We start from the raw sequence: 26,231 nt of genomic DNA, 5'->3' as shown, positions 1-26,231 counted from the left end.
AATAAAAAAGATAATACTACAACTGCTACTACAACTACAACTACTGCTGCTGCTGCTACCTACATTAAGACAGTGAGTGTACAACAGCTCACTAACAGGGTACTCCTCTATAGTGATAAAGAAATAAAAAAGATAATACTACAACTGCTGCAGCTGCTGCTACTACTACTACTACTAAGACAGTGAGTGTACGACAGCTCACTTACTGGGTCCTCCTCCTCCTCTTCCCCCCCAGACGACCCTGAGCTCTGTTCGGCGTAGCGCAGAATCCAGTCCTTCATGTCTTCCTTCTTCGCCTTCGGGACCTTTGGTGTGCTCTCCTTCTGGAAACATCATCATCATCATAATAATAGTAATAATGTTGATAAAAAAAATAATAATAATGATAATGATGATAGGAATAATGATAATAATACTTATTAATAGTAATAACGATCATAACAACAACAAATAATAATAGTAATAATAGTAATAGTAATAATAACAATAGTAATAATAACAATAATTGTAGTAATAATAATAAGAAGAAGAATGATAACAACAACAACAAAACAACAACAATACAACAACAATAATGATGATGATAACAACAACAACAACAATAATATTATCATCATCATCATCATCAATAATAATGAACACATATTCAGCCCTTTTTCTCAAATATAGCACTTTACAAAACTCACTGACGATGAATGACTGAATGATTAAATCAATTCAAACATACTTTGAACAGACATCATGATCATGACATAACTTGTCCAGCTCACACTCTCTCTCTCATTCTCTCACACACACACACACACACACACACACACACACATACACACAGTGATTAACACAACAGAACAGCGAAGGAAACAGTAAGTGTGTTTTGTCATTTCTCTATCATTTATAAACACGTAATGTACTGGAAGAGATGGGGGGGGGGGGGGGGAAGTTTTGTTCTTGAATTTTTGCCTGGTCGGAGACCATAACCCGACACAACACCACAGCATAACACCACATTACAGACACATGACCATCAGTGATGGAGTTTTTACAATGGGACACAACATCAGCACAAAACACCACAATAGAAACTAACCATCAGCGCAGTGACAGAAATACTCACAATGCGACACAAAATCAGCACAAAACACCACAACACACACACATACACACACACACACACACACACACACAACCAGCACAGTGACAGAAATACTCACAATGCGACACAAAATCAGCACAAAACACCACAACACACACACATACACACACACACACACACACACACACACCAGCACAGTGACAGAACACTCACAATGGGACACAACACAACACTGCAGCACACACACACACACACACACACACACACACACACACACACACACACACCCAGCACAGTGACAGAAATACTCACAATGGGACATAACATCACCACAAAACACCACAAACACACACACACACACACACACACACACACACACACACACAACCAGCACAGCGACAGAAACGCTCACAATGCGACACAAAATCACCACAAAACATCACAACACACACACACACACATGTAGACAAATGTATTAGATATGAACACTTATGAGAACAGATATACAGATGTAAAATCTGAATTCACAAATTTTGATGATACTGACACAGTGAGTCCGTGGTGTAATCATGACCCCATACAACGCCAGTTAACAAAATTCATTTATGAATGTTTCAAAGAACAGGTCACGTTTTAACTAGAACACCTTACATCTGGTTTAGTTGGGGTTTTGGGGGGGATTTTTTGGTTTTTTTTTTTTACCCTTTACTGTTGTGGCTATAAACCTTTCATTAACAAGTTTTCATGACAAATAAATATGATTCTGATTCTGAATTGTGATGATTCACACACACAAGCAGCATAGTGACAGAACACAATGACAAAAAACAAGAACGCCAAAGAAGCGACAGACAGACAGTTTTCGGTTTCAGTTTCACTTTCTCAAGGAGGCGTCACTGCGTTCGGACAAATCCATACACGCTACACCACATCTGTAGAGCAGATGCCTGACCAGCAGCATAACCCAACGCGCTTAGTCAGGCCTTGAGTGCATGCTTACATATTTGTGTACCTATGAAAGTGGATTTCATTTTATGTAATTTCGCCAGAGGACAACACTCTCGTTGCCATGGGTTCTTTTTCAGTGCGCCAAGTGCGTGCTGCACACGGGACCTCGGTTTATCGTCTCATCCGAAAGACTAGACGCTCAGTTTGATTTTCCAGTCAAACTTAGGAGAAAGGGCGAGAGCGGGATTCGAACCCACACCCTCACGGACTCTCTGTATTGGCAGCTGAGCGTCTTAACCATTCTGTCACCTTCCTCCTTAAGACAGACAGAAAATGCACAAAAAAAACTTAGCCGTATGAAGAGCACAGGAACAAGAGTCATAATGGCTGCCGGAAAAAGAGGGCGCTAGCCAGCGGGACAAAGGGGAGGTTACCTACTTCCGGGAGGTTATCGGCCGTAGTTACTTTCGTTTTCTCTGCATAGGCGGATAGTAGTTTGCACAGGACAGGAATGTCAGACCCCTGCTGGAGTTTGCACTAGTTGGGTCACGGTTAACTCTCTCCATACGAACGGCGAAAGAGACGACGTTAACAGCGTTTCACCCCAGTTACCATCATCAAAATATTTCAAGCGGAAGGCTCTTATACTGAAGAGTTGAATGTTGACAAAGAATACCACAATTCTGACGACGGAAGCTGAAGGTTGGGTCATTCAGACACCCACTGCACATCCGAGGGTTCTGTGTAGAGGAGAAGAGAGGACTGGCCGTACTGAGTGAGTTAAGTATGTGTAATTAAACACTCACAATGGGAACGGCCGGCACCACAGTGGGAGGGGGCCCCGCCCTGGCGTCCACCTGCTGACTGGCGTCAAACCGAGGCTTGCTCTTCTTCTCCTCCTCCGCCTGCAGGGTCTGAGAAAACCCTTTTGGCAGCTGCTCTGTTACACAGATATAAAAAAGAGTTTCAGTTTATTCTTCTTCTTCTGCTTCGTTCATGGGCTGCAACTCCCACGTTCACTCGTCTGTACATGAGTGGGCTTTTACGTGTATGACCGTTTTTACCCTGCCATGTAGGCAGCTATACTCCGTTTTCTGCAGTGTGCATGTTGGGTGTGTTCTTGTTTCCATAACCCACCAAACGCTGACAAAGATTACAGGATCTTTAATGAGTGTATTTGATCTTATGCTTGTGTATACCCACGAAGGGGGTTCAGGCACAAGCAAGTCTGTACATATGTTGACCCGGGAGACTGGAAAAATCTCCACCCTTTACCCACCAGGCACTGTTACTGAGATTCAAACCCAAGACCCTCAAATTGAAAGTCCAGCGCTTTAACCACTCGGCTATTGCACCTGTCAAGTTTTAGTTAACTTACTGTTAAGCAACACCTTTGTTTCAGTTTCTAAAGGAGGCGTAACTGCGTTCGGACAAATCCATACACGCTATACCACATCTGCTAGGCAGATGCCTGACCAGCAGCATAATCCATCACGCTTAGTCAGGCCTTGAGTGCATGCATATATATATTATATATATATATTTGTGTACATATTTGGGTGAATTCTTTTTCCCACAGAATTTTGCCAGAGGACAACACTCTTGAATCCATGGGTTCTTTTTCCAGTGTGCCAAGTGCATGCTGCACATGGGACCTCGGTTTAATATCTCATCCCAACGACTAGATGCTCAGTTTGATTTTCCAGTCAAACTTCAGAGAAAGGGTGAGAGGGGGATTCAAACCCAGGCCTTCATGGACTCTCTGTATTGGAAGATGAGCGTCTTAACCATTCTTCTTTTTTTTTTTTTTTTTTGCTGCCCCATCATCTGCACCATTTCAGTGGCATTACTCCCACGCCGCTCATTTAGATTCCCCAATACACGGCCACACCCGGGTTCGTCCTTCGCAGTTCCAGCATCGGCAGTCCACAGGGAACCATTGATGTTAGGTCGCCAGGAGGCCACACATCAGAACACCACCTACTAAGCCCCCTACTAACGACAATAATGGCTTAGTTGCGGAGCCAGACTGAGTGAGCGTCCCTCCCAGAGTGGAGACCGCCACCACGTCCCTCAAACAACAGCCCCCCATGAATCTGCCGACACTGACGACATTGACAGGACTCACCCCAAGCACGTCTTAACCATTCTGCCACCTTCCTCCTCCTCATGTAAAAAGAAAAGAAAAAGAAAAAAAGTATATCTTTAAAACTTGAAAATAAAAAGTCCACCTTTAAAACTTCAACTCGTTGTAAATAAAAACTTCTTCTCCTCCCTCAAGCCTATGAAGAATCCTTTGGAACTGTCCACCAGATTCCTCCAGGTCTGTCAGTAAAGCTAGGGTTTCTGCAAATGGTTTTACATGATCCGGCGTGCCTTGGGCAACAAGTCAAATCTGGCGGAGCATATCATTCTCCAGATCGGATTTTCTCATCAGGTTTTACTCCCCAAATATGGCAGGTAGTACTGTGTTACAGGGTTAACAGATGCAGAGGAGGCAGATACACACACACAAACACACACACCCCTACACACAGACCACTCTTTGGAATCAACTTCCTCAGCCTCTCACCCACTCATCTTCGCTGCAGTCTTTCAAATCCAGTCTGAAGACCCATCTTTTCCCCTCCTGAATAATTCACAACAGCTTATCCCTTTTGGAATTTCCAGTATGAACTAAAAGGACTATCAGTGAGTGAGTGGGTTTGAGAGTTTCAGAATTTGTAGGTCGTATTTTTGATTGTGTACTATTTATGATTGTATACTATGACTTGTGTGTACAGTGGTTGTGTGGTTTGGGTGTGTGTTTGTTGGGGAAGGGGGGTGGGGGGGGGGGGGGAAGGGGCATTTAATCATGTTTTCATCTTGTGTTCAATTTTGCCTTTTCGACGTTTACATTTTTTTGTTTATTCTATTTGTAAACACCTAGGGTTTATATTTTAAGATTAGGTAAAAATGCTCATAACAGTAATTATAATAGTAATAATAATCAATACCATTGGGTGTGTTGAGACAGAGCCAGTCGAGGGCATCATGTAGGTCGCCCCCCATGGCAACCGTAGCTGACATAGCGCCCTCTACCTGACGCTGAGAAAACCCTGCCGTGGACAGGCTGTTGTAGATATCCTGTGTAAAGGAAAGAGTAGGATTCAGTGAAAAAAAATGTTAGTTTCCTTTTTCTTTTCTTCTTTTTTTTTCTTTTCTCCTTTTTAAAAAAAATCCATCTTTTTTGAGTCACACTTTTTGTCACAGAATCACAAGAAACCATTTCATTAATAATTCCATGTGCCACATTATCACATATGTTCACTCTCAAGCTAATTTACAAAATGTGATGCGTGGTTTATGTGGAGTTGTGCTGTGTTGCACTGTATTCCGAAATTTGTAATTTTTGCTGTTGTCACTATCAGATTTCTCTCTGTCCGGCTGCTCCACCATGAAAGAATATGTACAACTACTGTTGTTGTTGTTGTTGTTTTTTGTTGTTTTTTTTTCCCTTCGTTTCTTATTTGTTTGGTTGTTTTTGTTTTGTTTTCCCTTTCCTTGCATTCCATAGGAAGAGATGACTGAGGGTGAGGCAAAAGCCCACTTGTACACACAAGAGAATGTCGAAGTTTGTGTGTGTGTGTGTGTGTGTGTGTGTGTGTGTGTGTTGTTTCTTGGGTTTTTCTTTTGTTGTTTTTTTTTCAGAATGTAGAAGCTGCAATCTACAAAACCAGAAGAAGAAGAAAGAAAGAAAGAAAGAGAGAGTAAAGGGCAAGTCTCTCTGTGTCCTCACAGTGAGCTTCTTGGTGGTGATACGCTTGGAGAGGACGCCCAGACGCTTCCTGTGCTGGTGTTCGTGGAGGATGAGGTCCACCAGCTCCTTCTCCAGACTAGCCGGGATGCTCACCTGGGGAGGAAGGTGTTTAGTATTGCATTTGGGTCACTCTTTCTGTCACAACAGATTTCTCTGTGTGAAATTCAGGCTGCTCTCCCCAGGGAGAGCACGTCGCTACACTGACAGCGCCACCCTTTTCTTTTTTGTTTGTTTTGCCTGCAATTTTATGTTTTCCTACCCATGAAAACAGGGTATGGCTGCCTACATGGCAGGGTAAAAGCGGTCATATACATAAAAGCCCACCTGTGTACATGCAAAAGAACGTGGGAGTTGCAGCCCACGAACAAAGAACAAGATGATTTGTTTTCCTATGTAAGTGGATTTTTCTACAGAATTTTGCCAGGGACAACCCTTTTGTTGCCATGGTTTCTTTAATGTCCGCTAAATGCATGCTGCACTAGACTGCGTCAAGACCACCACTCAAGGTCAAGTGGAGGGGGAGAAAATATTGGCGACTGCCAGTGTGATTCAAACCAGTGCGCTCAGATTCTCTCCCTTCCCAGGCAAACACAGTACTTCTAGGCCAACACTCCACTGTGGCAGAGTGGTTAAGATGCTACTCTGCCAATACAGTGTGATTTAGATGGTGGCAAAATGGTTAAGAGTGATGGTGGAGTGATGGCCTAGAGGTAACGCGAATCTGAGCGCAGTGGTTCGAATCACGGCTCAGTCACAAATATTTTCTCCCCCTCCACTAGACCTTGACACTAGTCAGATGAGACAATAAACCTAGGTCACGTGTGCAGCATGCACTTGGCGCATGTAAAAGAACCCACGGCAACATAAGGGTTGTCCCTGGCAAAATTCTGTAGAAAAATCCACTTCGACAGGAAAAACAAATAAAAAAAAAACAGCATGCAGGAAAAAATACCAAAAAATGGGTGGCACTCTCAGTGCTGCGACGCGCTCTCCCTGGGGACAGCAGCCCGAATTTCACACAGAGAAATCTGTTGTGACCAAAAAAGAGGAATACAAATACAAATACAATACAAAAATGCTTATCTGTCAATACAGTGTGATTAAAGGTGGCAGAATGGTTAAGATCTTCTTGTTCGCCTTTTCACAGTGTCAGTCCAGCCCGTCTGATGAATTATGTCGTCTTCAATGGTCAAGATGGACTCACCCTTTCCCCCACGTTTGACTGGATAATCAAATTGAGCATCTAGTCATTCAAATAAGATGATAAACCAAGGTACTGTGTGTAACATGTACTTGGCACACTGAAAAAGAACCTATGGTGATGTAAGTGTCTGGCAAAATTCTGTAGAAGAAATTCACTCAATACTAATAGGTACACAAATAACATATAAGCATGCATTCAAGGCCTGACAAGCAAGTTGGGTTATGCTGCTGGTCTATCATCTGCCTAAGAGGTGGTGTAACACGTATGGATTTGTCTGCACTGCTCACGTTCCTCTCTCTCTCTCTCCCTCTCTCTCCTCATCTCTGTCTCTCACTCTCAGTCAGTCGTCAGTCTCTTCCCTTCTCGTTAAAAGTCCGCAAATTACCTGTTCTCATAAAATCCATGTGAACAAGGGTTTGAATGGTCATATTGTAGACATATACACAAAGAGGTGTGTATGCTTTAGAATTCTTTCGTTGCCCAAAATACACTGAAAAGTTATATGAAAAGTGAATTGAGTTATATGTTTCCCCCAAATCTCTCTCTCACACACAGAGAGAGACAAAGACACACACACAGACACAAGCACAGACAAACACACACACACACACACACACACACACATGCACACACACATGCACACACACACACACGCGCACACACCAAATGAGTTCTACCTTTTCAATGTTTTCAATGTCTCCAGCATGACCTTTCTCCTCTGCCTTTGGCAAAGCATATGTCTTCTTGGCTGAAACCAAAACAATTGAAAATGAAACATGGCAAGTGATTTGGTGGGTTATGGAAACAAAAACATACCCAGCATGCACAGCCCCCAAAACGGAGTATGGCTGCCTACATGGCTTGGTAAAAATTGTCATACACGTTAAAGCCCACTCATGTAATATACAAGTGAATGTGGGAGTAGCAGCCCACGAACGAAGAAGAAGAAATATGGCAAGTGATTTTATTCGCCTTTAATGCTAGTTGTGCACTGTGGTCCACACAGAGATGTCTTCCAAACCAAAGAACATGGAACTCTCTTGTTCTGGGAGTCACATGCTTGACAATCCTGAACATTCTTCCTCTTCTTCTGCTGCAATACATGGAAAGGCTTTAAGATGTTTTGAAATTTTCATGAACAATAACACACACACACACACACACTCAAAGAGAAAGAGAGAGATGGACACACACACACACACACACACACACACACACACACACACACGCACACAAGACATGTGAGAGGACAGATAAAATTGTACATGAATCTGGTCACACCTTTTCTGGGGACAGGGATGAGTGGATTAAAGATTCCCCCAAAGTACTGATTTCAACAAAATAAACATGCTAAAGGTAAGTCCTAAACCGCAACCCCTACACAGTAAATCATTTTTGGATACCTTTTTCCTCTTGCTTCTCTGCCCCTTCCTTTGTCAGAGGTGCCTGCTTGTTAGTTTTTCGCTTGCCCATGGTGATGACACAGGAAGAACTGACAGCTTCCCTTCCCACTCCCTGCTTCCCCTTCCTTCACTGTATGTGTCTGGGAGTTTCCCTGTGACCAGACATGAAGTATATGAGTACAGAATTCCATTCATTTGTACGAAATTCAAATAAATGCACAATTGAAAGTAGAAATACAATCATAAAAGTACTGATAATAATGATAATAATAATAATGATAATGATAATAATAATAATAATAACATTAGAGAGAGACAGTGTGTGTGCGAGAGAGAGAGAGACACACACACAAAGACACAGAGAGAGTGAGAGAGACTGTGTATGTGCATGTGAATAGAAATGAAAATAAAAATAACTGAAAAAAAAATTAAACAGAAACTGGGAAAGAGTACCTGTGAGCATTTGTGACTGACAATTTTTTTTTTTTTTGGGGGGGGGGATGGCATATGATACAATCATAAATATTCCTATTCCTTGTGCTGTGTTGCAATAAATTTGGGCTACCAACTCATGAAAGTGACTGAATCATGGCTTTCCCAGCTGTCTTATTCCGGCATAAAAGTGACCTGAATGCTTTCAAAAAGCAAGGAATGATATGGAGGGGCGGGGGAGTTTGGAACCATAAGTCTCATTTAGAATTGCCCACATTTCCTATCATACTTGAACTTGAAAGAATCAGTGTGCCGGCCTTCTGGCCTTTACACGGTCCGTAAGTTCCTACTATTACTGTGGCATGCGTGGGTAGCAGATTGCCCACATCCTAATAGAGACAAACTGGATCATAGACAGTTTAACTGCCTCTCCAAAAAAAACACCGAGCCTGCTTATGAATCTAGTGTATACTCGGATCAATGATGTATATATTATAAATAACTGCTGATCTAACTGGCCTGGGTCTGTATTATGGACCCTGATTGCCATATGACTGATGTGATGCATTTTTGATCAAATGAGTAAAATAAGTATTTTGAGTACAAACCAGTCTCAGACTTCAACTTACTTAGTGACTTTCACACATCATTTTAATACTAGTTCAGTAAATGTAATCGCAAACTAATGATGGAAGGCGAGAATCTTCTACAGAATGAAACTTCGATTAGGAAAGACAGAGACAGAGACAATCACCGTACACGGAGCTTAAAATCGTCTGCTGTGAGGTCTTTTTTTTTTTGTGCTCACACATGGCGCTGTTGTAAAACATGGATCGGAAGTGTATGGAATGCAAAACAAACAGAATAGTGAGATGGAAAAGGCTAAAAGCTACAAATTACAATACTGCAAATGTGAGTTACACATAAAGTCAACGTGTATGCTGGAACAAAGGTGTTTTCGTGGTCCAGAGCTCTGAAAACCAATTTCAATTCGAGAGCAGACGATCATGGAATAAAGGGAAACAATTATAAAGCAAAGAAAATGACAATAGTTGTCCTTGCCGCGCTACTTCGGTTGCCTTGCACAATCATCTGAAAGACAAGCTTCAACTGTTTCTGTTTAACAGTTTAGAACATCATACTCGTGGCAGCTAGAGAACGAAGTGCAGGCAACAAATTTGGGTTACGTGTGTTTAAGTGGATTGAACACCGTAACGAGAGTTTCAATATGGATCTAAACGAAGAAAAGAGGTAACAATACGAACTTGATTTTCGCAGTTCGCTAGCCGAAACTGAAAGTGAAACAAATTAAGGAATTAAGGACAACAAAGCATTCTCAGAGTTGCTCGTTGGATTTTTGTTTTTTATATGCTTATTTTTAAGATTAGACATCGTATCAGTTAATTACCCTTTACTAATTATATTTAATGTTGAATGGAAACTTTCGTGTTGCATAAGTCATCTTCGAGAGTGACTCGATCAAAGGCAAGAGGAAAACTTATCTCTTTCCTGATAAAACCAGTATGTATACTATTTATGCATGTAGGTTCACTTATATGTGTGAACACGCGTACAGTGGTTCCCCCTATCCCACCCCCATTCCAAAACCTATCACTGATGAACAAAAAGTTATGAATTGTGTTTTGAACTTTGTTGCTGTGTAAGTGTGTGTCTGTGTGTGCATGCGTGTGAATTTGTATACATGAGCAGAGAAACATACACTCACAATGTTATATCACACTCACACTTTCACAGTCAACATTAATTTAAAAGCATATTATGATCTCCGAGCAGGGCAGCCATGAAACAAGCCCTGGAGCAAGATGGGTACTGTGTGGTCCCGAATGTGCTTTCTGAGAGTGACTGTGACGAGTTCATGGAGCAGTACAAAACCTGGCACAGTGGCTTCTCAGAAACGGAGGCCATGAAATCCCGTGTATCCATTGTGGTTAACTACGCGATCGGACACTCAGAGATGGCATGGGCAACGCGTCTGGCAACCAAGCCAGTTTTTGCAGCACTGTGGGATACAGAGAAACTGCTGACCAGCGTTGATGGCGTTGCGATTGCTCCCCCACCAAAAGGACACAGAGATTATGACAGAGGTATATTGGTAATACTGCTAACAGTGGCTTATAGAGGACCTTAGCACTGTTCAAATATATTTAAAATCTAGAGCATGAAAATGATAAAAAAGAAATAAATGAAATAAAGATTGTCAGTGTCAGTTGATCAGACAATCTCTTTTTTTCTCTCTCTCTTTGAACACACGTACATGCACAATCACACACAAACATGATGAGAACACATGCACATTCACACAAAAAGGGCCTGTTGTTTGTTCCACAACTTTGTCCAACTCAGATAGCTGGAAATCAATTCAATGTTCCATTCACAGTCAACAATTTTCCCTCCTCCATAATGCATGTAAGCTTGCATTTTATAATCATTTATAGTATACATGTGACTGCATATAGTGCTGAAGATTTCTTTACCATAATTGAAATAATAACAAGTTGGTGTCTATGTTCACACAATTTGTTTGCTTCCTAAAGTATGTACAGTGATTTAAATAAAAAAAAGTTTAAATATCTTTTTTCTCAGAGAAGGATAATTTTTGTAGTTCATATCCTTTCTCAGTTTGATTCAACACACAACACTGGTTTCATTTGATTTCATATTTTATTGAATAAACATACATGTTCATTTCAAGCCCCACTCCCCCATGAATAAGTGTGATCAAATAATTGAAAACTGGATTTTAGAGGCATTCATGCATTGACATACGCATACATACACACGCACACACTTGTTATATATATATATATATATATATATATATATATATATATATATATATATATATATATATATACATATATATATTACACACACACATACTTACACATATATATGTTGGAGTCTCCCATCGGACCAACGGATGAGTAGGCAGGCAGGCTTATCTGTCGGTGTGTGTCTTCATATAGGAGAAGAGGCTGATTCTGGATGCACAGCACTTCCCACAGGTGTTGAAAGGGAAAAGTTGAGCCCTGCTTCCTTCACTCATGCTTCTCCTCAATGGCCAACGTTCTCTTGTTTTCAAACGTCTTTATGCCACTAGAGCACAGCATCCTCCAGCGAGAGTGGTCAAGGGCATCAGTTTCCCAGGAAGTGATGTCTATGTCACAGGCTTTGAGGTTTGTCTTCAAGGTGTCCTTGAAGGGCTTGCAAGGTCTTCCAAGTTCGCGGTGGCCTTCCTTCAGCTGGCCATACAAGAGCATCTTCAGGATCCTGCTGTCTGTCATGCGGACAACATGTCCTGTCCAGCGTAGCTGGCACAGGATCAGCAGGCTTTCAATGCTGGTCAGGCCGCTCCTCTCCAGGACCTGGAGGTTGGAGACCCTGCCTTGCCACTTTATGCTGAGGATCTTTCGTAGGCATCTCTGGTGAAACTGCTCAAGTTGTTGAATGTGACGGCGATATGTCGTCCATGTTTCACAGCAGTACAACAAGGTGGTCAGCACAACAGCTCTGTAGGTTTTGGTTTTGGTGCTGAGCCTGATGTTGTTGTTCCACAGCCTGTTGTTGAGTCTGCGAAAGGCGGAGCTGGCCTTGGCAGTGCGCAGCGTCACTTCTGCATCAATGGCTCCGTTGCTGCATAGGGTGCTGCCCAGGTAGCAAAACTTGTCGACTGGCTTGATCTTTATGTCATCAGTCTTGATTGCAGGTGAGGGGGAGGCACTGGCGTTCTGTGAGCTAGCTGGTTGGTACATGGAATCCGTCTTGCTGAGGCTGATGGTGAGTCCAAAGCGCCTTCAGGAGGTTGAGAACCTATCCATAATGAACTGCATGTCCTCATGGGTGTGTGCAGCAAGAGCGCAGTCATCAGCGAAGAGGAACTCTCTCAACAGTGCCTCAAACACCCTGGACCTGGTGTGGAGTAGCCGCAAGTTGAAAAGTTTGCCATCTGTGCGAAACTGAATGTAGATGCCCTGGTCACAGTCTTGGAAGGTATCAATCAGCATGGCAGAGAAGAGAATGGAGAACAGTGTGGGTGCCAGGATGCAGCCCTGCTTCACTCCATTTACCACAGGAAACGGATCTGACATGTCAGTATTTTCCTGTACTCTTGCTTGCATGCCATTGTGGAATGACGCAATCAGCTGGATTAGGCTGTCTGGGCAGCCGAACTTTTGGAGGATCTTCCACACACCATGGCTGTTCACCTTGTCGAAGGCCTTAGTCAGGTCTACAAAGACCATGTGGAGCTCCTTGTTCTGCTCACGGCAATTCCCTTACATCTGGCGTACGGCAAACACCATGTCACATGTTCCCCTGCCTGAGTGGAAGCCGCACTGTGCTTCAGGGATGACTTTGTTGGAGACATGGTCGACCAGTCTGTTCAGTATGATGTGGGCGAAGATCTTGCCGGCGATGCAGAGGAGAGAGATTCCATGGTGGTTATCGCAGGATGTTTTGTCTCCCTTCCGTTTGTAAATGTGGACAATTGAAGCATCCTTGAAATCCTGGGGGACCTCCCCTCTCTCCCAGATAGACTGGAACAGGGTGTTCAGCTTGTCTGTCAGCACCTTGCCTCCATACTTGTTGATGTCAGCCTGGATTCCATCCGCTCCTGGTGCTTTTCGCTTTTCCTGACGTTGTCAGCTTCAGGGCCTACCGGGTCTTGGCCTTGGTGGGAGGGGCAGCTAGCAAGTCATTGACTGGTAGCTGTGGGAGGGCTGCAATTACCTTGTCAGATACAGACGAGTCCCTGTTGAGCAGGGTGTTGAAGTGCTCTGCCCAGTGGGCAAGGATGTCTTTCTTGTATGTCAGGAGGGTGGTCTGGTCCAAGGCTGGGACAGGGGTTGATCCTGTGACTCTTTGCCCATACACAGCTCGGAGACCATCATGGAAGGGCTTCATGTCGTGAGCATCAGCAGCGGACTGAAGCACTTCAGACTTTCTCTCCCACCAGGTGTTCTTCATCTCACGCAGTCTCTTCTGTATGAGTTGCTTGGTTTGCAAGAACTGGTTTTCCTTCCTCTGGCAGTCTTTATCAGAAATGTGGTCCTGATGCCGTATATGCAGTGTGTTCAGGAGCTGGGAGATTCCAGAGTCATTCTTGTCAAACCAGTCTTTGTGGCTCCTCTGTACAAAGCCGAGTGTGTCCACTGCTGCTGTGTACACAGCATCTCTAAAGTTGCTCCATACCTCTTCTACATCAGTCGATGCAGGAATTTCTTGGAGAGCTGTGTGGATTTGCTGCTGCAGCACATCCTTGGTGATAGGGAGGCGGTGGATGTTCAGCTTCCTAGGGGGTTTCTGCCTGGCTGGTTGGAGCTTGCGTGCAAGTCTGATGTTCATCTTGCTGCATACCAAGCAATGGTCTGACCAACAGACTGCTTCTCTCATGCAGTGAATAATGGAAACATCACCTCTGTCCCTCTGCCGGACAATCACATAGTCCAGCATGTGCCATTGCTTGGAGCGGGGGTGCATCCATGTGTTCTTGTACTTGTCCGCTTGTTGGAAGAGGGTGTTGGTGGCGGTCAGTCCATGCTGCGCGCAGAGCGAGAGCAAAAGCAGTCCATTGAAGTTCCACTTGCCAGTGCCATGCTGTCCTAGGACTTTTGGCCATGAGGAGAAGTCCATGCCGACGCGGGCATTGAAATCCCCAAGGATGATCAACCTGTCCTTTCTGTCTACCGCTGAAATGGTGCAGTTGAGCTCCTTGTAGAAAGCCTTTGATGTCATCAGGGTTGGTCATAGTCAGGGCATAGCAGCTGATGACTGTGGCGAAGCAATCTTTGGACAGCTTCAGACGCAGGGTCATCAGCCTATCGTTTATTCCACATGGAAGGCTGACAAGCTGTCGTGCAAATTTAGTTCGTATGGCAATGCCCACGCCTGAGGTTCTTGGGGTGCCATCTGGCTTCCCAATGCAGTAGAAGGTGTAGCCCCCTCCAACTTCCTCCAGCAGGGTTTCACCGGCAAACCTGGTTTTGCTCAGGGCTGCTATGTCCACCTGGTAGCGATCAAACATTCTAGCAATGAGTGCTGTGCGCCTTTCTGGTCTGTTGTCTCTGTCTAAAAGGGTGCGAACATTCCAGGCACCCAGAGTCAGGGCATGACTCCTGGTTCTTTTCTTCTGTTTTCGACCACTAGTCTTGGATGTCCAAGTAGGTGCGGTTTCCTACTAGGTACTAGGCAAGGCAGGCTTTGTTTAGGGATCCTTTTATCTCCCCTTCCCCATGTGGGGAAGAGCAGTACTGTCCCTAAAAAGGGCTGCTCAGACACAGTGGGAGGATACGGGCACCACATCTGCCTCAGTCTATGGCGGACTACTATCTCCCCACAGCTGTCTGCATGCAGAGTCATGACTAGGAACTGCCAGCAGCATCCTCTAGCTGTCCCTGTTACCACTTCTCCATCACCGCAGGGCTTGGGAAAGCTGGGTGTTGAAGGGCTAGCTTGTCGTTCCGACATTAGCCTGGTTGCCTGACCAGCACAGGTGACTTTTTTTTAGCGAGGAGGAGTTGTACAGTCACTTCCCCACTCTCTCGCCTAGTGACGCTCACAGTCCCACAAGTGCAGATATTGCCACATGTAGGACGGCCTCAGCAGGTGCAGGTTTTTTTCTTTGGAGCTCTGTCTCCTAGGAGGATTTCCAGCCAAGGATAAGAGCTCCCCCTGCCCTTTGGTCATCCTCTTCCGCCTTCACAGCCGTTGGGAAAGATTTCCTCTTCTGCCTGGTCCATCGCTGGGAGACTTCACATGCGGCAGGTAGTACTGGGTTACATAGTTATGAATCAATATTTATGGCACAAACACAACACTGGTACAGGTGAGCTTGTCCCTTATAATTATTAGTAAATAGCTTGCCAAGCCAGTTGAACATATCATATCATTCTTTACCCTGCACCCCACCCCCTACTTTCATTTTCAGGCAGTTTTTGGTTGCACTGTGACCAGTCAGCTTTGCGTCAAGGTCTCCATGGCTACCAAGGAGCTGTCTACCTGGAGGCAGCATCGGTTGACGGTTACTGTCTGCGAGTGTTGACCAAATCCCACAACTGCCACCAGCTCTTCTTCAACACATTCCCCAAAGCCAGGAAGAAAAGTGTGGAACGTGAGTTCTGCCGCCTTTCCAAACCGCAGGTGAATAGCTTTTGTTATCAGCATTGTGGACGGGCACAATAGCCGAGTGGTTAAAGCGTTGGACTTTCAATCTGAGGGTCCCAGGTTTGAATCTCAGTAACGGCCCCTCGTGGGTAAAGGGATGGAGATTTTTCCGATCTCCCGGGTCAAAATATGTGCAGACCTGCTTGTGCCTGAACCCTCCATTGTGTGTATGCTCAAACAAAAGATCAAATACACACGTTAAAGATCCAGTAATCCATGTCAACCTTCAGTTGGTTTTGGAAACAAGAACATACCCAGCAAGCACACCCCCGAAAACGGAGTATAGCTGCCTACATGGCGGGGTAAAAATGGTCATATACGTAAAAGCCCACTCAGGTGCGTATGAGTGAACATGGGAGTTGCAGCCCACGAACGAAGAAGAAGAATTAGCAGTGCAGAAAATAGATGGTAATCTGCTGTCTGTGTTGTAGATACTGTCTGTATTAATATTCTGCCGCCTTTCCAAACTGCAGGTAAATAGCTTTTGTTATTAGCAGTGTGGAAAATAGATGGTAATCTGCTGTCTGTGTTGTAGATAGTCTGTGTCATATTCTGCTACCTTTCCAAACCACAGGTAAATAGCTATTATTAGCAGTGTGGAAAATAGATGGTGATCTGCTGTCTGTGTCGTAGATACTGTCTGTATTGTAGATGAGTCTTTGCTGCGTGCGTTGTCAAAACAGAGAGGGTGGAAAAGAGAATGAGGCTGAACAGGCAAAACACAAACAGCAGGTAGGTGAAACAGGACAAGAAGTTCAAACTTCGAAAAGGCCGTGGAAGGTGGCAGCATGATCAAAGAGTAGGTGAAACAGGAATAGGAAGAATTGGACCTGGAGTGGGTTGCATTCATGAGCGAACTTAGCAGCACCACGTTTGCTTATTGTTAAGAACGTTCCTAACTCCACGGTAAATTCTGTAATATACTAAGGAACATTCTTAACTCTAAGCGTGTGGTGTAGCGTATATGGATTTGTCCGAACGCAGTGACGCCTCCTTGAGCTACTGAAACTGAAACTGAACTAACTCTAAGCAAACTTAGCGCTGCAAAGGTTGCCGCAGTGAAATGTTCATAAAGATTCATGCTTTGCCTCTGGAGTTCTGTACTTAACACATAGGAACATTCTTAACTCTGAGCAAACTTAGCGCTGCAAAGGTTGCCCCAGTAAAATGTCCATAAAGATTCATGTTTTGCAACGGGAGTTCCACACTTTCGTAACACTGATAGTGATAATTTTGCACAGGTTAAGTGGTACGAAGACCAGGGTTGCACACTGAAGTGCGTCCCCGTGCCCAAGGGCGGCATGGTCCTGTGGGACTCACGGGTCATCCATGACAACCGCCCCCCTACCCCCCACACCCTCAACCCAGACAGGTGGCGCTTCGTGACCTTCGTCTGCATGACCCCCGCAGCCTGGGCGTCCAAGCGTGACCTTGAGAAGAAGCAGGCGGCATACTCACAGCTGCTCGTGACCAATCACTGGGCCTCGCAGAAGATGAAGGTTTTGCCGGAGAAGACGCCCGCCACGCAGAGGCACCTGAGTATCCAGAAGCTTCCGTCTGTGGCGAAAACGCTGGAGGCTCGGAGACTGGCTGGCATGGAGCCGTACGATTTTGGTGATGGTGAACCCAACGGCAGAGCTACACCCACATGGCTGAAAAGCTGAAAGGAGTGAACTGTAAACTGTGCATTGGGGTGCGTTGAGGGTTTGTAAATGTGTGTGTGTGTGTGTGTGTGTGTGTGTGTGTTGGACATTAACGTCTGTTCGCTAAAAAGTGTGCAGTGTATGTGTTTATTTGTATGGGAACGTGTACAAACTGCATACAATTACAAATGTGACAAAAAATAGAACTTTGGAATGGAGAAGGAGATTTGGGAAATGGAAACAAACCAAGGAATCCAATTGATTAAACATAAAATCACCTAACTAGTAAAAACAATCAAATGTCAGAATACTTACAGATAATCAGCTATTGGACATTTACAAAAACAAAAGATTGTAAGTTAACGATGAAGAATTAAATATTTTTGTAACCGAGTTTTTGGAAAGTATAGGAATGAAGTCTTAACGCAAGAAAGAATATATATGTGTGTGTGTATGTTTGAACTTTTTCATGATTTCCAAGACAGTTGTGTGTATGCTTTCGAATCAAAATCTGTGGGTGTATGCGTGAACGTGTGCTTGCATGCGTGTTGTGATGCGCTCCTTGTTTAATCATTGGTGATTGTAAACTCTGCCAACTCTAAGGACAGTCTGATGTAAGCCTCAGAATTTCAGTTTGCTTGTATGCTGTGTGTGTGAGTTCTGTGTGTTGTGCTTTTGATACAGAGTGTGATGGGCGCAATAGCCGAATGGTTAAAGCGTTGGAATTTCAGTCTGAGGGTCCAGGGTTCAAATCTCGGTTACGGTGCCTGGTGGGTAAAGGGTGGAGATTTTTTCGATCTCCCAGGTCAACATATGTGCAGACCTGCTTGTGCCTGAACCCCCATCATGTGTATATGCAAGCAGAAGATCAAATATGCATGTTAAAGATCCTGTAATCCATGTCAGCGTTCGGTGGGTTATGGAAACAAGAACATACCCAGCATGCACACCTCCAAAAATGGAGAATGGCTGCCAACATGGCAGGGTAAAAACGGTCATACACGTAAAAGCCCACTCATATACATTCAAGTAGATGTGGAAGTTGTAACCCTCAAACGAAGAAGAAAAAGAAGCAGATATAGATTGTGAACTCTCCTTATAATTTCACATATAATCTGGTTGGTTTGAGCATTATGACTGATTCATTTGTGCTTGTAAAAGATAAATGCAGTATGTGTGTTGTATGTGTGTGTGCGTGTGTTGTGTGTGTTGTGTGTGTGCATATATGTGGATGCAGGCAGTGTGTACAGTGTCTTTCCAGTCTCTCAGAGTGGCATTGCGTGGTCTCGGTGTGTGCCTTTTGGATCCATTTTGATCAGACTTCGACTACCCTGCATGATCTTTCAGCCTCAAGAAGAGTCTCATTTCAGGGTTCCCCAGCTGGTTGTGAGTGTGCATAATAACATTTGTGTGTGTGTGTGTGTTTGTTTAGTTGGTTGGTTGTTGGGTGGTGTTGTTGTTGTTATTTTGGGGAGATTGGGGAATGGTAGGATGTGGTGGAGAGTATATAATGATGTTGGTTTTCATTTTGTTGTTTGTGTTTTGCATATTTTTTGGTGTGGAGGAGAGCACTTTTTTTTTCTTTTTTTTTGTGGGTTTTTTTGTTGTTGTTTTTTGTTCCTTTGAATTTTGCTGTTAGATGAACCTCACTGTTACAGTTGTACAACTTGTGTGTGTGTGTTTGTTTATTGTTGTTTTTTGTGAGTGATATTTTTATGCCGTTGTTTTTTCTTTGCTGTTGTTTTTTTGTGGTTTTTTTGGTGTGTTTTTTTGTAGTGGTGGTGGTTCATTTATTTCTTTATTGTTATGCTTTTGTCATCATTTTATTATTATTCCTCATTTTACTTAGTGACTGCACTGATCACAGATTTCATGAACAGAAGTGATACTGGTTTTTGAGGAAGTGGGGTCATAATGGTTTATTTCATTATTGATTGTGTGTATAGTGGTGGTTCATGTATTTGTTTATCGTTATGGTTTTGTCATGATTTTATTATCATTTCTTATTTTACTTTGATATTGCATTAATCACAGATTTCATGAACAGCAGTGATACTGGTTTTTGAGGAGGTGGGGTCATAATGGTTTATTTCATTATTGATTGTGTGTGTGTATTATTCCATTCATAAAAGTAAAGAGCAGAAGTGATGTGGATTTCTTTTTGTTCTGATTTTTGTTGTTGTTGTTGTTGTTGTTTTTAATGCCCTTTTGGTATTTTCAATTACTGATGTATTTCTGTGTATGCTTATTTACTATTTGCTAACGATGCCCCCACCACTTTCCTTGACCCTTGCCTTTCTTATTTGTTTGCAGTCTTTACTAAATCTTTCATCTCTTGTCTTTCTTCTTCACTTCCTTTTATGGGGCATAGGAATATGATTATGACTTTCCATAAAAAAATGATTGAAGGACTAAAATCCTGTCATGGAAACTAATTCTTGAACAACTTTCAATCCTTCTATTAGACGTTACTTTAAACACACACTCCCTCTCACTCTTGATTATCATTTCATTCAGTTTTTTTGTTTTTTTTTAATTTTTTTTTTTACTATCTCTCTTTGTACGAGACAATAAACCAATGTGGCATGCATATAGCGCACATAAAAGAACCCATGGCAACAAAAAGATTGTCCCTGGCAAAATTCTGTCGAAAAGTCCACTTTGATAGTAAAACAGATTATACTTGCAGACAGAGAAAAAGAAAGATGAATGGGTGTCTTTGCACTGTGGTGCCACCCTCCCACCAAAGAGAGCAGCCTGAATTTCACACAGAGAAATCTGCTTGACAAAAAGTAATATAATACAATACAATGCAATGCAATGCAAAACAAAATTTCAGATTCTTTCAGTTTTTCAGTCAGTGCTTCCTACATGGACACGCCCCCTCAAACACACACACACACACACATGCACACATGCACACACACACACCACACCATACCACAACACAACACACTTTTTTGTATGGTAATAAAAGTGAAATGGGGGACAATGTTTTAAACTAAACATGTCAAAAGATCCAAAGAGTAAAATCTGTTAATAGTCATAATGATTTTATCCTTGTTTATTGCCAGTCATTAGTCATGGCTTGCTTGTTTTATCCATGGATCTAAGATGACCTCAGTCAATGTATCATGTATATATATATATATATATATATACACACACATATCCATTCATGGGGGAAAATAAACACTTTTAAAAATGTTTGATATCGCTGTGTTTATGTGTTTGATGTTACTGTGTTCGCTTGTCTATCACACACACACACACACACACACACACACACACACACACCCACACAACACACACACACACACACACACACACACACACATACACACAAACACACACTCAATGAAGTAAGTTTAAATAGGTTATAAGGGCAGAAAAGTTGCAAACGATCTTTGAAAAAAGAAATATTTGCTGAAAAATGCAACATGTTCTTGAAGTGACAGAGCCACTTAATACAGAAACTTTCATGACCAGACAGTGTGGTAACTGATCATCCAGTAATCATCAAACCCATCTTCCAGTGGCGTGATCACCAACCCATTTGCTGAAAGGGGAGGAGGAGGATATCGGAGAATCCCAGAGGATTTAGACAAAGGAGAAACTACCCCCAAATGACCCATGCACTGCGGACCTATGTTTAAATGATGTGTAATAGCGGGGTTTTGGCTATAGTGAAGTGGTGGCCTTGAGGTAAAGCGTCCGCCTAGGAAGCGAGATAATTTGAGTGCAGTGGTTCGAATCCTGTAGTCACCATGTATTTCTCACCCTCCGTATTCACCAGCATTTTCTCCCCGGCCCCCCCAACAAGACCTTGATTGGTGGTCTGGACGCTAGTCATTCGAATGAGATGATAAACCGAGGTCCTGTGTGCACCATGCACTTAGCACACGTAAAAGAGCCCATGGCAACAAAAGGGTTGTCCCTGGCAAAATTCTATAGAAAAATCCGCTTGGGTAGGAAAACAAATAGAATTGCAGGCAGGAAGAAATACAACAACAACAAAAAAAGGGTGGTGCTCACAGAAAAGCAACGAGCTCTTCTTGGAGAGAGCAGCCCAAATTTCACAGAGAAATCTATTGCGACAAAAAAAAACAAACAATATAGTTCAATAAACTGACTAAAAAAAAAAAAAGTGACATATGCTGACATACAATTTGAACCTGCTGTTCATAGATGATAGAACCACTGACCTGTAAAACAACAGAGTAGCAATGCAATACTGACCGGCACACCATGCGGTAGCCATGTTGTGGCAATCACTGACCTGTTGAGCAGCAACACGCTGTACGCCGTACTCAGTGCTGTGAACGACACACAGTTTTGAAGCTCTTTTGAATGGGGAACGACAGGCACAATAGCCGAGTGGTCAAAGCGTTGGGACTTTCAATCTGAGGGTCTGGGGTTCAAATCTTGTTCACAGTGCCTGGTGGGTTAAGGGTGGAGATTTTTCCAATCTCCCACATCAACATGAATTACGTGCAGACCTGCTTGTGCCTGAACCCCCTTCGTGTGTATATGCAAGCAGAAGATCAAATATGCACGTTAAAGATCTTGTAATCCATGTCAGCGTTCGGTGGGTTATGGAAACAAGAACATACCCAGCATGCACACACCCCAATACTGAGTATGGCTGCCTACATGGTGGGGTAAAAACGGTTATACATGTTTATACATGTAAAAGCCCACTCATGTACATACTTGTGAACGTGGGAGTTGCAGTTCATGAACGATCGAAGAAGAAGAAGAATGGAGAACTTTCGGATGGTTACAACTCATTTTGCCTTATAATAACTGACACCACACTGAAATAGAATATGTTGTTTTATTTATCTCTGCTGAATTGTGGATGGATGGCATGTAATAGCCAACTGCCAACCTCACTTCCATTGCCATTGTACTGTGATCATAACAAAAACAAAATGTTTTGTTGTTTGTAAATCTCAAGATTTTGAGATTGAACAGTAAATGCACATACAAAACTGGATCCATTAAAGGTAATTAATGCGAATGAAAAGACAGAACAAACTTTTGCATGTCAGTTGATACAAAAAAACTAATTTCAATCACAACCATTCTATGTGCACATAAACAACTGCAACAACTGTGGACACACAGCATTTTAATGGGTTACATGAACATTATACACATAAACCCAATAACACAAAAGGCGCCAAAGTAGAACTGGCTATACTGGATTTCAGCAAGGCCTTTGACACCATGCCACACAAGAAACTTCTCAATACTATGTCCCAATATGGTGTCAGAGGCCATATACATCGCTGGATCCAGAACTTCCTTACCAATCGCACCATGAAGGTTGTCTTGGATGGCGAGGAAACAGAAGTTGCAGTTGACTCTGGCATCCCTCAGGGTACAGTGCTCGGCCCTTTGCTGTTCCTATGTCACATCAATGACCTACCAGTAGCAAATTTCAAGTGCGCCTTTTCGCAGATGACTGTTCACTGTACTGCCAGATAAGGACCTTCGATGATCATCTTGCTCTCCAGGTGGACCTGAAACAACTTGAGAAGTGGGCAAAAGAATGAGGCATGCGCTTCAATGTAAAGAAGTGTTATATCATCACAATCAAGAAGAAGATTGACTCAGTTTTCTACAATCTCTGTGGCGAAATTCCACAACAAGTCAGTACAAATCCCCATCTTGTGACGATATCGGAAGACCTAAAGTGGTACTCTCGCATCGTTATAACCACCATAAAAGTCAGTAAATTCCACCATCGGCTTTTTGCAACGAAACTTGCAACACTACCCTCAAACCTGTAGGAAGACCGTATACACAATACACAGTTCTCGTGCGATCCATTCTCGAATACCACACCGAACAGCACGTTTCATCAAGGAAGACAATAGAAATAAAGAACCGGCTGTGTCTCTGTGCTGAAAGACCAACAGCTTCCAAGCCTGCAAAAGAGACGACAAGACCTCCGTCTCTCTTTCTTAAAACGAGTGGTTGAGGGGTCGGTACCAGTTATACCACCTGGCCAGTTCACAAAAGAACAAGAAAGAAACAGACGCCGCATCCAGCACTAGGAACTTTGTCGATTTTGTCTCCAGCAACATCGTGCCGGAGAGGTCAACCAGGCAGAACAACATCAGAAACAAGAAAAGAACAGTTTAAGAACTCTTTCTTCGTAAGAACAGCTGTAGATCTCGACTGGAACAATTTGAACGACGACCAGCTGCTGGCAATGGGCAGGACCACCGTCACAGTAGCAGACGGTAGCATGCGCGTTGTGTATATAGCCGACTAGGCTCCTACGTGACAACGTACTTTATCAAAGTCAATGTCAAAAAGCACACACATACTTACACACATGTGTACCTACTTATGATACTAACACACACACACACACACACACACACACACACACACACGTAATATAAATGCAGGCACACACATACTTTATATGATACTCAGTAACACACACACACACACACACACACACACACACACACACAGGTTCTTACCAGCAGATCTAAGCTTTTCCCAACGCCAAGATCCGCCCCTCCCCTCACGAAATCAATGGAATGAGCAGTAGACCTAGGGTTTGTTTTCTTTGTGTGTGTGTTGTTGTTTTTTCCCAAGCAAATCCAGTATCCCTTGGATCGCTCATGTAACCCAGCCTTCAACACATTCACAATATGAGTGATAGTGGGGAGGAGTTCATCTAAACATTCAAAAAGTAGAGTAGTAAATTTTGAACTGATGCGTTAATTTAAATCTGAAGAAATGGAAGTAGTTTGTAGCTGAGAGTCAAGTTCAGAACGAATGGCTGATACCTTTTGGATGAAAAACTGACATAAAACATCAGGCAGTTGGTTTGGTCGGTACGTGTTTGGTAAAGAACAAGAATTTCTGCAAGGACAAAGTTGATTGCAGATACCAAACTGCTGCGAAGCACTGTTACTGTCAGAAATCCTGGAGGAAAAGTAATTGATTTTTGCTTTATGAACTATATGCTTATCAACTGTCAGCCCTGTCCTCTTGGTTTTCCTCTCCGCCCTACGGCGTGCACGCTTTGCGGCTGGAAGAACATCAGCAGCCGGTGAGTACCATGGGGAGGACTTCCTTGGTGCTTGGACACTGGGGCGTGCTTATCGAGCAACGCACGTTGGGCAGCGTCAAGATCGTCAGCAGAGGGACACAGTCGCCAGCAAGTCTTGTTTAAAATGGTCAATAAAACGTAACCTTCTAACATTTCTATACACAGGGAGTGGAGGGAGAACATGGACATTGAAATCACAGCTTTCAGTGTAATGATCCGAGGTGAGGGAATGAGTCACAGTCACAGAGTGGACCATGTCGTCATCAGGTCTGCACAAAACCCAGTCTAAAACATGTCCTCGAGTATGCGTGGGCTGGTCAACGTACTGTTTAAAAGAAAAAAGCGTCAAAAATATCAATCAGTTTTGCGGTACTGTGGTCGTTAGGACGGTCGAAATGACAGTTGATGTCACCCAAATGATTGGTATGCCAGCAAGTTTGTTACACTGATCGACAAGCTCATGAAAATCGGTAATAAACATTCTTGCGTGAGTTTGTTTCTGCGGTTAGGTGGGGGACGATATGGACAGAAAAAATGCAGAGATTTTGAGGGAAGGGAAACGGTGGTGTGTACTACTTCGAAATATGGGTGAGAGTATGGGAGACATGAGGCACGTGGAAAAGATTTAATGGAATAACCGGGAGGACAGAGATCAGCACACTTGGCCTCGTCACCCTTTTCTCTGAGCCATGTCTCTGTGACAAACAAAACGTCCACTTCCTGCGCGTGCTGGTATCTTCGGCACTGAGCTCTTTCTGACTGACAGTATTTGGGGGCGATTTGCACGTGCACACGAACCTGACGTGTGTTTCACAAGATGGTAACATGTTCAGTACAATACTCACACACACACACACACACACACACACACAGAGGCTGTGTGCTGTTTAACTGATCAGCTTGGTTTTCTTGGGGTGAAACTGGGTGAGGCGGGGAGGGGTATGGTGGTGGTGGTGGTGTGTCCATCGAGATCGATGATGACCATCGTTGTCATCCAGCTGGGGGATGGGGGGAGGGTGGTGGTGGGGTGGGGGGGAGGATGCTCATGAATCTATCTGTGAATGCGCAGATGGCTGAATCGCCACAGGACTTGGGGGTGATGAAATGATGAAGGATGAAAGGTCATTTTGGATGACTGATGACTTGCGCGATGAGTTTGTTTAAAGTGAAGAGGAGTTGCGCAACGTCGACCTCACTCTCTCGTCCGGGTCCACCAATTTCCAGTGGCAAGACTAAGTCGAGACGACTGGAGGATGAGCACGGATGCAGTGGATGATCAAGATATCCTTTCGGTGTCTCATCTTGCTCTCTGCACTCCACAGTGCGTTGCTGTAACCGCCTTCCTCTCCGTTGAACCGATAGGTTTCTTCTGCAGATTCTGCCGGATCCAGACTTCGCATGCATGGGTAGACACACCCCGGGGGCCAACTGCGTGTGGCATGCACA

At 43.5% G+C, this 26,231-nt stretch overlaps 2 protein-coding genes across 2 annotated transcripts in view; one reads left to right on the top strand and one right to left on the bottom strand.

Annotated features, from left to right (window-relative positions):
- LOC143301884 (ATP-dependent RNA helicase DHX29-like) overlaps positions 1–9,676 on the bottom strand; it is a 68,079-nt gene extending 58,403 nt beyond the window's left edge. Inside the window, 7 exon segments of the mRNA XM_076616312.1 lie at positions 207–323; positions 2,848–2,981; positions 5,038–5,167; positions 5,820–5,933; positions 7,722–7,792; positions 8,448–8,599; positions 9,639–9,676. Of these exon segments, the coding sequence (XP_076472427.1) occupies positions 207–323; positions 2,848–2,981; positions 5,038–5,167; positions 5,820–5,933; positions 7,722–7,792; positions 8,448–8,517 (636 nt within the window). The 5' untranslated portion in view covers positions 8,518–8,599; positions 9,639–9,676.
- Positions 9,677–9,779: 103 nt separating this feature from the next.
- On the top strand, positions 9,780–20,876 carry LOC143302076 (uncharacterized). Its single transcript, XM_076616588.1, has 4 exons — positions 9,780–10,130; positions 10,674–10,984; positions 15,826–16,037; positions 17,303–20,876. The coding sequence occupies exons 1-4, from the start codon at positions 10,108–10,110 to the stop codon at positions 17,723–17,725; spliced, it is 969 nt and encodes a 322-aa protein (XP_076472703.1). The 5' UTR covers positions 9,780–10,107; the 3' UTR covers positions 17,726–20,876.
- The last annotated feature ends 5,355 nt before the right edge of the window (positions 20,877–26,231 follow it).

The sequence above is a fragment of the Babylonia areolata genome, chromosome 28 (assembly GCF_041734735.1).
Source record: "Babylonia areolata isolate BAREFJ2019XMU chromosome 28, ASM4173473v1, whole genome shotgun sequence".
Classification (NCBI taxonomy): domain Eukaryota; kingdom Metazoa; phylum Mollusca; class Gastropoda; order Neogastropoda; family Buccinidae; genus Babylonia; species Babylonia areolata.
Note: the sequence above shows the minus strand (reverse complement) of the source record. Positions and strands in the feature narration are given on the sequence as shown.